Genomic DNA, 13696 nt, shown 5'->3' on the forward strand with positions numbered 1-13696 from the left:
CAGGAAGCTGGCTCAATACAGTTATTTTTCTTTTACCATCTGTTTGTTGGGGTGTTTGTCAGTCAAGTGGCATATGTGTGTCACCGAGAGAAGATACATGGTGCAATCTATTAGGCTACAGCCTCCTATGCAGATGTGTGTAAATTAGTCTTATTTTGTACACTGCATGCTAATGTCTTTGGTTTAAAAAAGTATAGATGCTCAGCAGTAAGATAACATCTTCTGATTTAGGGATGTCAGTACCTTAACTGACTTGCTAGTTAAATACACATTGTTATCACGTTTTAACAAAATACGCAAACAGGTTCTCTGGGAGAGTAACAAACTGTATGGGCGGTGTTACTTGTCGAGTTTTGAAACTGTACAGTTGTCATGTGATCAAAGTCTCCGGTTGTAAGCACAGCGCGCAAAGAGCGCAGTTGAGTGTGCTTACTTGGACACAGAGCAAACAGCGACAGCAAGGACTTCCCATACGCTACCAACTACTTGAGGGAACGCGTAAAATGAACAATTTATCTCAGAATGTTGGATGTTGCTTTTTATTCTAACGTATGCGGATGTACAATTAATTTAGCACTTAAATGACAAAACTCTTTTCCAATCCGTTTCCATCCTCAAAAAACGTAATTTGAATAGTTATCTAAAGGGGAAAAAGGTTTAGTTTTAGTTTATGATGGAGTCCAAGGAAAGTAAGATATCTGTGTGGGTTTGCCGAGAGGAGAAGCTTGTCTCCGGACTGTCAAAGCGCACCACCTGTGCAGATGTGGTCAATGTGCTCCTAGAGGATCAAAACTTGCAACAATGTGTCTCTGTAGCCATGCTCTCGGGATCACCCCAGTCCTATTGCATCGTAGAAAAATGGAGAGGATCTGAGAGAATTTTGCCCAATAAAACGAAGATCCTTCGACTTTGGGGCGCGTGGGGAGAGGAGCAGGAGAACGTGCGGTTTGTGTTGGTTAAAAATGAGGCTTCTTTGGCTAACCATGGACCCCGGAGCGCAGAGGCCCGTGTGGTGCTCAGCAAGGAGAGCCCGTGCATTTACAAGGGGACAGCAAGAGCCACCATGGGCTTCTCACCCGAGAAACAACGTCGGATTGTTAGGAAAGCTTTCAGAAAGTTGGATAAAATAAATAAAAAGAAGGCGCAAACCGTGTCCAAGGATGCGCCCACTGGGGAGAAAATTGAAACTTTGGTTCACCTGGTCATATCCCAGGACCACACAATCCGCCAACAGATCCAGAGAATTAAAGAACTGGACAGAGAGATAGAAATGTATGAAGCTAAAGTTCATTTTGACAGGATGAAAATGCATGGGATCAATTACGTGCAGGACACATACTTAGTGGGCGCGCATTCTGACGGGCTCTCCAAGCAGGAGGGTGAGAAGCCGTGCTCGGCGGAGGCTGTTGCCCAGTTCGAGGAGTATGCCCAACGGTGTGAGGAGGTGATTCGACTTCAGGATGAATTGGCTGAGCACGAAGCGCTCATGGACAGCATTACTGTGGAGATCCAAGAGGAACTGAATCAGAGGTGGATGAAGCGAAGGCAAGAGGAGCTGTCAAGTAAAGAGGTGAAACCCAGTGCGGGAGAGACCGCTATGTGGGTATCAGCAGCCCATGCGACACACACAGACACTTTAGCCCTCGAGGCTGACACATCATCCGATAACGATTTGCTTCTGGAGGAGGAGAGGATCAAAACGCAGCTGGATACTAGTTTATACATTGGACTGCGCTTGAACACGGATTTGGAGGCTATTAGGAATGATTTGAATGTAACCCAGGATATTTGGGGGGCGAAAGAAAAGGAGATACGGGATTTGCTGGAGAAAGTGAACTCATTGTATATAGAGGATGACGAGAAACCAAGCGAGGACAATGACTGCAACTCTGTGGTTACTGAGGCAGCAATGATGCGTCCCCTGGAGACGAAAAGCGAGTGGGTGGAGCAAGCCAGGGGGCTTTCAAAGACATGCGATGCCAACGATGACGACTCAGACACTGGCCTGAGCTCCATGCACAGTCAGGACTCGGATAACCCGCCTGTGTGCGAGTCATTGGTATAAATTGCCAGGATGCTTCAAATTCTATTGACAATTATGGGACCTAATTACTGTCTGTCTAAAAACTCAGGGATCTGACATAGAGTATATCCCCACAATGAACAACACAATACAATGTATTAAAAAATGTCCCAAAATGTATTGACTAATATGTAGCTTACAGAATCAAAATACTCGGTCACTTATATATATAAGCACTTATAGCTATTCACATATTTTGCTGCCTTTTCTCTATAAAAAACAACAACTTTGACATGTGTCAGGATAAGACACAACTCAGTGTTATTGGTCAGATTATTATTGGTTAATTAATAAGGGATGGAAGTCTTTGTGGTTTGCAAGACTTAACAGACTTAAAATAGACCATGCTAAATGTAACACTGCACACGTGCTAATTCTGGTTGGAATGTGATTTTGTGGACACACTGATGAGTCTTAAATATGAAGGGTGTATGATATACTAAAATAAACATAATTTACAAAGTTTATGTGCAATTGCTTCATTGAAATGTGCAGAAAAGGACTTTGCCTTTCCTAATCAATACTAAGTCTGCAAATTGTATGCATCAGGAAAGAGTTTGGGAAGAGTGTATACCATGTGTGTGTGTGTGTGTGTGTGTGTGTGTGTGTGTGTGTGTGTGTGTGTGTGTGTGTGTGTGTGTGTGTGTGTGTGTGTGTGTGTGTGTGTGTGTGTGTGTGTGTGTGTGTGTGTGTGTGTGTGTGTGTGTGTGTGTGTGTGTGTGTGTGTTCATGCCCTTGCCTGCATGTGTGCTTGAGAGAGACGGTAGGTAGGGTAAGGGGTGGCATGCAGCGTTACGCAATGGGATGAAAACTCCAAGCAGATGCTGGGCTCACACAGAGTAAACCAGAGCCTGTACAGTACATAACGGATCAGGGATACATACAGGACGTTTGTGCCCCAGTGTGAGTGGGAAAGGCCAGGGAGGGCATGAAGGATTTGGGCTCATATCCATGGGCTTCAGGAGATTCCAGGGGTGAAAACTTCCTCTGACATAAACCACACAGGGAGAAGCAGCAGAGATGCCTTTGACAGAGAGACACAGTAGTATGGCATTGCATTGCATTTCCCCACAATAGCGAGTGTGAGGCTTGCTGTCTGGCCCAGGTGGGGTATCGCATGATGCTCCTGTATTTCACTGTTGACTGGTCTTCAGTCTGGCTTCAGATCCAGTCCCTCTCAGCCAGGGTCTCATAAAAGGATCACCCCCCTTCTCCTCCCCCCTGCCCACCCCTACTGTACCCCTGCTATAGTGCACTCTTAACACATCCCTGAACACTAGATCAAACCAGCATCAGCTGTAATCAGAGGCTGGGTGTTGTCTGTTGAGCAGTGTGCGGATTTTAGCTATAAAACCAGAGCTGCAGATGCATTCAGACTGTCACAAATAACATCATCAGGTTTGTTTGCTAATGTCAGAGCATTACCTCTGGCTCTATTTCACATTTACCACTGTAGCAACATAGTTTATTTATGCGGAACACTTAACAGATATTAACATTTTAATCATTCAGATAATATTGTTATTACATATGTATAAGCTACAGAATTTCATAACAGGGTGTAATATGCTCCAATGGCCCAAATAGTATCTGTCTGTCTATCACAGCCAGTAAACATCTGGACTAAAGTATTACCTCACCTCGGATTGGGCAGGGTAATCATGGATTAAAGCAACATACTGTACGTTTGGCCAATAGCCTTTCCAGATGACAAAATTATAAAAGATTATAATAAGGCTGGATTATAATGTGGGTCGAAGACCAGTCATAATGAAAACCTCCAGTCTCAATGGTAGGGTTACTTTACTCTATAACCATGCTATTTCAGAAATGATTTTAGAATTCCAGTCACTCTCAATTATATTAAATCTGTTCAGAAATTGATGTTAGAATGCCACCAGCACACCACTGAATGAACTAGTATGTGATCTGGATGCATTAGTGGATGTACTCAGAGGTCACAACAGATAGAGAATGCTAATCCCTTTTTAATGTCAGTCCAGAAACACTTGCTAGAGTTTATGGGAACCTCTCGTACCCTCCTCAGTAATAAAGTCAAGGATCCGTGACGCACCAGCGAGGAGGAATGCTGTAAAACTCCCTTCCTGGCTTTGCAGGCTCAAGAACACATAGTGTATGTCTTCCACTGATATACACTATAGGAGCTAGGTTAGATGTTCACTCACACAAGAATGGCCACCCAACTAGTATGACATTTTACTGTTGTTGTAACTTATGTCACTATTTTCATGAGGCTCTCTTCACACACACACACACACACACACACACACACACACACACACACACACACACACACACACACACACACACACACACACACACACACACACACACACACACACACACACACACACACACACACACACACACACACACACACACACACACACACACACACACACACACACACACACACACACACAATCATTTTTATATGAATTCTACAAGCCCTTCCAAGGAGTGTGGGAAAGTGAGTAACACAGTGGTGACTGAGCTGTAGCTTTGGGGAGGAGGTGTATTTAGAAGAGGAGGTTCTCAGGGGGCTCCTTCATCTCTCAAACAGCAAACAGGACGCAATTATTGCCATGTCTTTGATCCTTCATCAATCTCTTCCACTCCCCTGCACCGAGCACTGAGCCCCCACCCCCTCTAATGAAGCCCTGCCCCACTGACTCCCTGCAACTCCTTCCCCTGTCCTGAACGAGGCAGGTATCTATCAATAGGTGATAATGACAGGTACTCTAACTCCACCCCTCCCATAAATACTTCATTAGGAGGAGAGGACAGGGCTATTATTGTTGACCCAGGTGGTCCAGGTTTCAGACTGAACCATAACCTTCTCTTTACACAGGGACAGAACCAGACCAGATAAAACACTTGATTTTCTCCCGCTTTATTACTTGCTCTCACTCTCTTGCCCACGCGCGCACGCACAGAGAGAGGGAGAGAGAGAGGGAGAGAGAACTACCACACTATCAAAACTCTAATATTTGAAGGTTCAATGACTCCAGAGTAGATAAACCCAAAATAGGGCGCAGGTGTCAATCAAGTCATGGTCATGGGACACTGCCTTGCTCGGGGGGATGTTTGTTTGTGTTTTAAACAAGAGGGAGAAAAAAATGTCAGCGCCAAACTGACTTTCCAGACCAATAAACAAGGCTCCAGCATCCTGACACTCACTACAATCATCCATTTCCCTGATTTGGCTGCTTTACAGTAGGATATCATTTATATTTGGTACTCAGAGCCATAGAACATTGTATACAGGAGCCATGACAACAACATACAAGCCAAGCACAGCATGCATGCAGCCACGAAAGCACCCGCATCCATAAGCATACACAGCATACTGAGCACACTAACTCAAAAGGAGAAACTACTTGGGGTGTTTCCACATTTTCTTTTGTTTCTAACATCCTGGAGTAGGAGTCTACTGTTGGCTTAAATATTGACCAGATTGACCAGGTTCTTATGACGCTCTGATTTTCCACCATATACAGTCGGCTACTTTGGTGGTTCCAGCAGTTTTCCTACAAAGACGGATTATAGCTAAACTAAACTCCTTACTGTATGGATTCCTAGATACCACACACACTGTAAACCAACCAGTGTTTAGTATACAGACTGGACCTGTATACAGTAGGTATCCATTGTCAGGTGTTGGATCTGAGACATAGCAGCAGTAGACTTTACTGCCTTCATCCTGGAAGCCTGGCAGGAGGTTCTCTGTTTTACGTGTTTGATTATGATTGGATAAAACAAAACCAGAGGACTAACAAATGGCTATTCAATATTTTCAATGTATTGTATAAATGCACAGAGATGCTATGAGAAAGTTCTGTAATTATTTATTATTTATTATCTTATTTTCTAATGAGAACATCAAGGTTATAATGCAGACAAAGCCTATTATGGCACAATGCACTTCTTCCGTAGTCTCCAACTGCTCTTAAACGCTAGTAAAACCAAATGCATGCTTTTCAACCGATCGCTGCCCACACCCGCCCGCCCGACTAGCATCACTACTCTGGACGGTTCTAACTTAGAATATGTGGACAACTACAAATACCTAGGTGTCTGGTTAGACTGTAAACTCTCCTTACAGACTCATATTAAACATCTCCAATCCAAAATAAAAATCTAGAATCGGCTTCCTATTTTGTAACAAAGCCTCCTTCACTCATGCTGCCAAACATACCCTGGTAAAACTGACTGTCCTACCGATCCTCGACTTCGGCGATGTCATTTACAAAATAGCTTCCAATACTCTTCTCAGCAAACTGGATGCAGTCTATCACAGTGCCATCCGTTCGTCACCAAATGCCCCATATACCAACCACCACTGCGACCTGTATGCTCTAGTCGGCTGGCCCTCGCTACATATTCGTCGCCAGACCCACTGGCTCCAGTTCATCTACAAGTTGATGCTAGGTAAAGCTCCACCTTATCTCAGCTCACTGGTTATGATAACAACACCCACCCGTAGCATGCGCTCCAGCAGGTATATTTCACTGGCAATCCCCAAAGCCAACACGTCCTTTGGCCGCCTTTCCTTACAGTTCTCTGCTGCCAATCACTGGAACGAATTGCAAAAATCGCTGAAGCTGGAGACATATTTCCCTCACTAACTTTAAACATCAGCTATCTGAGCAGCTAACTGATCGCTGCCGCTGTACATAGCCCATCAGTAAATAGCCCACCCAATCTCATCCCCATTTTGCACACCACATCACCACATGCACATCATCATCTGCTCATCTATCACTCCAGTGTTAATTTGCTAAATTGTAACAACCTTGCTACTATGGCCTATTTATTGCCTTACCTCCTCACGCCATTTGCACACACTGTATATAGACTTTCTTTTTTTCTATTGTGTTATTGACTGTATGCTTGTTTATTCCATGTGTAACTCTGTGTTGTTGTTTGTGTCGCACTGTTTTGCTCTATCTTGGCCAGGACGCAGTTGTAAATGAGAACTTGTTCTCAACTAGCTTACCTGGTTAAATTAAGGTGAAATAAAATAAAAATTCAATATTGGATGAAAAGTGTACGAGAGCATTAAAAGTATTCTTTCTAAGTTGACTAAATAAGTCACACAAGCATGTTGTTATGGTGTAGAACATAAGACCAGAGGGGTGTTATGTTCAGCTCATGCACAATACTTCCATTGAGTTTTAGCTTCTATCTCAAGGCCATCAGACTGTTAAACAGCCACCACTAACATTGAGTGGCTGCTGCCAACACACAGACTCAACTCCAGCCACTTTAATCATGGGAATTGATGGAAATGGATATAAAATATATCACTAGCCACATGAAACAATGCTACTTAATATAATGTTTACAACACCCTACATTATTCATCTCATATGTATATACCCTACTCTATATCATCTACTGCATCTTTATGTAATACATGTATCACTAGCCACTTTAAACTATGCCACTTTGTTTACATACCCTACATTACTCATCTCATATGTATATACTGTACTCGATACCATCTACTGCATCTTGCCTATGCCGTTCTGTACCATCACTCATTCATATCTTCATGTACATGTTCTTTATCCCTTTACACTGTGTGTATAAGGTAGTAGTTTTGGAATTGTTAGGTTAGATTACTCGTTGGTTATTACTGCATTGTCGGAACTAGAAGCACAAGCATTTCGCTACACTCGCATTAACATCTGCAAACCATGTGTATGTGACCAATAACATTTGATTTGATTGGAGTTTTTTTATCCAACACAATACTTCCATTGAGTTTTAGTTAGAAAACTTTTATCCAACATCAAAGATACATGATAACCATAAAATGGGATCTGATACTTTGACAGCAATTAGCGTTGAGACCAGACACTATCCATAAGGAACCTACTCATGTGTGTTATTCACCCACAGGTACATCACCCATCCACCTCTCTATTGTAACCTTCTCTGATATCTCTCACCTTACACTAATAGTACAGACCTGGGATGGAGTGGTGGTACTGTAACAAACTGCCCAGACAACCAGAGAGAGAACAGACATCTATCTGTAAGATCTAGACAGCCACCCTAACGTTCCCAGTCTAAACAAATGTATTGGAAAATACTATGTTTCATAGTTTGATTCCTTTGTGTTTGCATATTTGACAAATGCAGACACTCCAGCGGACTTATGAACATGTCAGAGGGCCTCCTGAGTGGTGCAGTGGTCTAAGGCACTGCATCGCTATCTGTGCCACCAGAGATTCTGTGTTTGAGTCCAGGCTCTGTCGCAACCGGCCGTGACTGGGAGACCCATGGGGCGGTACATAATTGGTCCAGCGTCGTCCGGGTTAGGGGAGGGTTTGGCCGGCAGGGATGTCCTTGTCCCATTGCGCACTAGTGACTCCTGTGGCGGACCGGGTGCAGTGCACAGTGTTTCCTCTGACATATTGGTGTGGCAGGCTTCCGGGTTACCAAGCAGTGCGGCTTGGTTGTGTTTTGGATGACACAAAGCTCTCAACCTTTGCCTCTCCCGAGTCTTTATGGCAGTTGCAGCGATGAGACAAGACTGTAACTACAAATTGGATACCACAAAATTGGGGAGAAAAATCATTTTAAAAATTGAACATGTCAGATGGGGATTAGTCTGAAGCCAAAACTCTAAACAGAACAATGACCCCTCTTCCCTTGTTATACAATCGGTATCTTTCACAGTTCTCTGCTCATCTGCCATTACGCATAACTTACTATGCTGTATGGCTTTTGCATTTTGAAAGAACACACAGGCCCTGAGGTAATTGTTATGCAGGTGAATGAGGACCCAAAAGCGACTTGGCGAAAACAGAGTTTTTAATCCAGTAAGATACTTAACAAAACAAAAGGCATAATACTACTCGTAAAGACGAGAACAGACTGGAGACTTGATCAAGAACTGCAGGTTGCCTCGGGAAGGCACTTGAACCTAGCAGACTCAGACACCTGCTCACCACGCAGCATCTGAGGGAAACACGACACGACAGGGCAAAACATAGACACAGCACGGTGAATATAGACAAGGATCCGACAGGGCAGGTACGGAAAACAAGGAGAGAAATAGGGACTCTAATCAGGGAAAAGGATCGGGAACAGGTGTGGGAAGACTAAATGATTGATTAGGGGAATAGGAACAGCTGGGAGCAGGAACGGAACGATAGAGAGAAGAGAGAGCGAGAGAGTGAGAGAGGGAGGGGGAGAGAGAGGGATAGAAAGAGGGAAAGAACCTAATAAGACCAGCAGAGGGAAACGAATAGAAGGGGAAGCACAGGGACAAGACATGATAATTAATGACAAAACATGACAGTACCCCCCACTCACCGAGCGCCTCCTGGCGCACTCGAGGAGGAACCCTGGCGGCAACGGAGGAAATCATCAATAAGCGAACGGTCCAGCACGTCCCGAGACGGAACCCAACTCCTCTCCTCAGGACCGTAACCCTCCCAATCCACTAAGTATTGGTGACCCCGTCCCCGAGAACGCATGTCCATGATCTTACGTACCTTGTAAATAGGTGCGCTCTCGACAAGGACGGGAGGGGGGAGGGAAGACGAACGGGGGTGCGAAGAAAGGGCTTGACACAGGAGACATGGAAGACAGGATGGACGCGACGAAGATGTCGCGGAAGAAGCAGTCGCACAGCGACAGGATTGACGACCTGGGAGACACGGAACGGACCAATGAACCGCGGAGTCAACTTACGAGAAGCTGTCGTAAGAGGAAGGTTGCGAGTGGAAAGCCACACTCTCTGGCCGCAACAATACCTTGGACTCTTAATCCTGCGTTTATTGGCGGCTCTCACAGTCTGTGCCCTGTAACGGCAAAGTGCAGACCTCACCCTCCTCCAGGTGCGCTCACAACGTTGGACAAACGCTTGAGCGGAGGGAACGCTGGACTCGGCAAGCTGGGATGAGAACAGAGGAGGCTGGTAACCCAGACTACTCTGAAACGGAGATAACCCGGTAGCAGACGAAGGAAGCGAGTTGTGAGCGTATTCTGCCCAGGGGAGCTGTTCTGCCCAAGACGCAGGGTTTCTGAAAGAAAGGCTGCGTAGTATGCGACCAATCGTCTGATTGGCCCTCTCTGCTTGACCGTTAGACTGGGGATGAAACCCGGAAGAGAGACTGACGGACGCACCAATCAAACGACAGAACTCCCTCCAAAACTGTGACGTGAATTGCGGACCTCTGTCTGAAACGGCGTCTAACGGGAGGCCATGAATTCTGAACACATTCTCGATGATGATTTGTGCCGTCTCCTTAGCGGAAGGAAGTTTAGCGAGGGAATGAAATGTGCCGCCTTAGAGAACCTATCGACAACCGTAAGAATCACAGTCTTCCCCGCAGACAAAGGCAGACCGGTAATGAAGTCTAGGGCGATGTGAGACCATGGTCGAGAAGGAATGGGGAGCGGTCTGAGACGACCGGCAGGAGGAGAGTTACCCGACTTAGTCTGCGCGCAGTCCGAACAAGCAGCCACGAAACGGCGCGTGTCACGCTCCTGAGTCGGCCACCAAAAGCGCTGGCGAATAGACGCAAGAGTGCCTCGAACACCGGGATGACCAGCTAACTTGGCAGAGTGAGCCCACTGAAGAACAGCCAGACGAGTGGAAACAGGAACGAAAAGGAGGTTACTAGGACAAGCGCGCGGCGACGCAGTGTGCGTGAGTGCTTGCTTAACCTGTCTTTCAATTCCCCAGACTGTTAACCCGACAACACGCCCATAAGGAAGAATCCCCTCGGGATCAGTAGAAGCCACAGAAGAACTAAACAGACGGGATAAGGCATCAGGCTTGGTGTTTTTGCTACCCGGACGGTAAGAAATCACAAACTCGAAACGAGCAAAAAACAACGCCCAACGAGCTTGACGGGCATTAAGTCGTTTGGCAGAACGGATGTACTCAAGGTTCTTATGGTCTGTCCAAACGACAAAAGGAACGGTCGCCCCCTCCAACCACTGTCGCCATTCGCCTAGGGCTAAGCGGATGGCGAGCAGTTCACGGTTACCCACATCATAGTTGCGCTCAGATGGCGACAGGCGATGAGAAAAATAAGCGCAAGGATGAACCTTATCGTCAGACTGGAAGCGCTGGGAAAGAATGGCTCCCACGCCTACCTCTGAAGCGTCAACCTCGACAATGAATTGTCTAGTGACGTCAGGAGTAACGAGGATAGGAGCGGACGTAAAACGTTCTTTTAGAAGATCAAAAGCTCCCTGGGCGGAACCGGACCACTTAAAACACGTCTTGACAGAAGTAAGAGCTGTGAGAGGGGCAGCAACTTGACCGAAATTACGAATGAAACGCCGATAGAAATTAGCAAAACCTAAAAAGCGCTGCAACTCGACACGTGACCTTGGAACGGGCCAATCACTGACAGCTTGGACCTTAGCGGAATCCATCTGAATGCCTTCAGCGGAAATAACGGAACCGAGAAAAGTAACGGAGGAGACATGAAAAGAGCACTTCTCAGCCTTTACGTAGAGACAATTCTCTAAAAGGCGCTGTAGAACACGTCGAACGTGCTGAACATGAATCTCGAGTGACGGTGAAAAAATCAGGATATCGTCAAGATAGACAAAAACAAAGATGTTCAGCATGTCTCTCAGAACATCATTAACTAATGCCTGAAAAACAGCTGGCGCATTGGCGAGACCAAACGGCAGAACCCGGTACTCAAAATGCCCTAACGGAGTGTTAAACGCCGTTTTCCACTCGTCCCCCTCTCTGATGCGCACGAGATGGTAAGCGTTACGAAGGTCCAACTTAGTAAAGCACCTGGCTCCCTGCAGAATCTCGAAGGCTGATGACATAAGGGGAAGCGGATAACGATTCTTAACCGTTATGTCATTCAGCCCTCGATAATCCACGCAGGGGCGCAGAGTACCGTCCTTCTTCTTAACAAAAAGAACCCCGCCCCGGCCGGAGAGGAAGAAGGCACTATGGTACCGGCGTCAAGAGACACAGATAAATAATCCTCGAGAGCCTTACGTTCGGGAGCCGACAGAGAGTATAGTCTACCCCGAGGAGGAGTGGTCCCCGGAAGGAGATCAATACTACAATCATACGACCGGTGAGGAGGAAGGGAGTTGGCTCGGGACCGACTGAAGACCGTGCGCAGATCATGATATTCCTCCGGCACTCCTGTCAAATCGCCAGGTTCCTCCTGAGAAGTGGGGACAGAAGAAATGGGAGGGATGGCAGACATTAAGCACTTCACATGACAAGATATGTTCCAGGATAGGATAGAATTACAAGACCAATTAATAGAAGGATTATGACATACTAGCCAGGGATGACCCAAAACAACAGGTGTAAAAGGTGAACGAAAAATCAAAAAAGAAATAGTCTCACTGTGGTTACCAGATACTGTGAGAGTTAAAGGTAGTGTCTCAAATCTGATACTGGGAAGATGACTACCATCTAAGGCAAACATGGGCGTAGGCTTGTCTAACTGTCTGAAAGGAATGTTATGTTTCCGAACCCATGCTTCGTCCATGAAACAACCCTTAGCCCCAGAGTCAATCAAGGCACTGCATGTAGCACCCGAACCGGTCCAGCGTAGATGGACCGACATAGTAGTACAGGATCTAGATGAAGAGACCTGAGTAGTAGCGCTCACCAGTAGCCCTCCGCTTACTGATGAGCTCTGGCCTTTACTGGACATGAATTGACAAAATGTCCATCAAATCCGCAATAGAGGCACAGGCGGTTGGTGATCCTCCGTTCCCTCTCCTTGGTCGAGATGCGAATACCTCCCAGCTGCATGGGCTCAGTCTCTGAGCCAGAGGAGGGAGATGGTTGCGATGCGGAGCAGGGAAACACCGTTGACGCGAGCTCTCTTCCACGAGCTTGGTGACGAAGATCTACCCGTCGTTCTATGCGGATGGCGAGAGCAATCAAAGAGTCCACACTGGAAGGAACCTCCCGAGAGAGAATCTCATCTTTGACCACTGTGTGGAGTCCCTCCAGAAAACGAGCGAGCAGCGCCGGCTCGTTCCAGTCACTAGAGGCAGCAAGAGTACGAAACTCTATAGAGTAATCCGTTATGGATCGATCACCTTGGCATAGGGAAGCCAGGGCCCTAGAAGCCTCCCCACCAAAAACTGAACGGTCAAAAACCCGAATCATCTCCTCTTTAAAGTTCTGGTAATTGTTAGAACAATCAGCCCTTGCCTCCCAGATAGCTGTGCCCCACTCTCGGGCCCGGCCAGTAAGGAGTGAAATGACGTAAGCAACCCGAGCTCTCTCGCTAGAGTATGTGTTGGGTTGGAGAGAGAACACAATATCACACTGGGTGAGAAAGGAGCGGCACTCCGTGGGCTGCCCGGAGTAGCAAGGTGGGTTATTAACCCTAGGTTCCGGAGGCTCGGCAGGCCAGGAAGTAACAGGTGGCACGAGACGAAGACTCTGGAACTGTCCAGAGAGGTCGGAAACCTGAGCGGCCAGGTTCTCCACGGCATGGCGAGCAGCAGACAATTCCTGCTCGTGTCTGCCGAGCATGGCTCCTTGGATCTTGACGGCAGTGTTACGAGCCTCTGTAGTCGCTGGGTCCATTCCTTGGTCGGATCCTTCTGTTATGCAGG

The 13696-nt window shown here is 46.4% G+C and overlaps 1 protein-coding gene across 1 annotated transcript; it reads left to right on the forward strand.

The window, feature by feature from the left end:
* Positions 1-215: 215 nt before the first annotated feature.
* Positions 216-2536, forward strand: LOC124035058 (ras association domain-containing protein 10-like). Its single transcript, XM_046348476.1, has one exon. It carries the CDS (start codon positions 671-673, stop codon positions 2063-2065), a length of 1395 nt encoding a protein of 464 aa, XP_046204432.1. The 5' UTR covers positions 216-670; the 3' UTR covers positions 2066-2536.
* The last annotated feature ends 11160 nt before the right edge of the window (positions 2537-13696 follow it).

Source organism: Oncorhynchus gorbuscha, linkage group LG05 (genome assembly GCF_021184085.1).
Source record: "Oncorhynchus gorbuscha isolate QuinsamMale2020 ecotype Even-year linkage group LG05, OgorEven_v1.0, whole genome shotgun sequence".
In the NCBI taxonomy this organism is placed as follows: Eukaryota; Metazoa; Chordata; class Actinopteri; order Salmoniformes; family Salmonidae; genus Oncorhynchus; species Oncorhynchus gorbuscha.

Excerpts from the sequence above, each read along its gene's own strand:
- LOC124035058 (XM_046348476.1), top strand. The coding sequence starts at position 671 with ATGATGGAGTCCAAGGAAAGTAAGATATCTGTGTGGGTTTGCCGAGAG.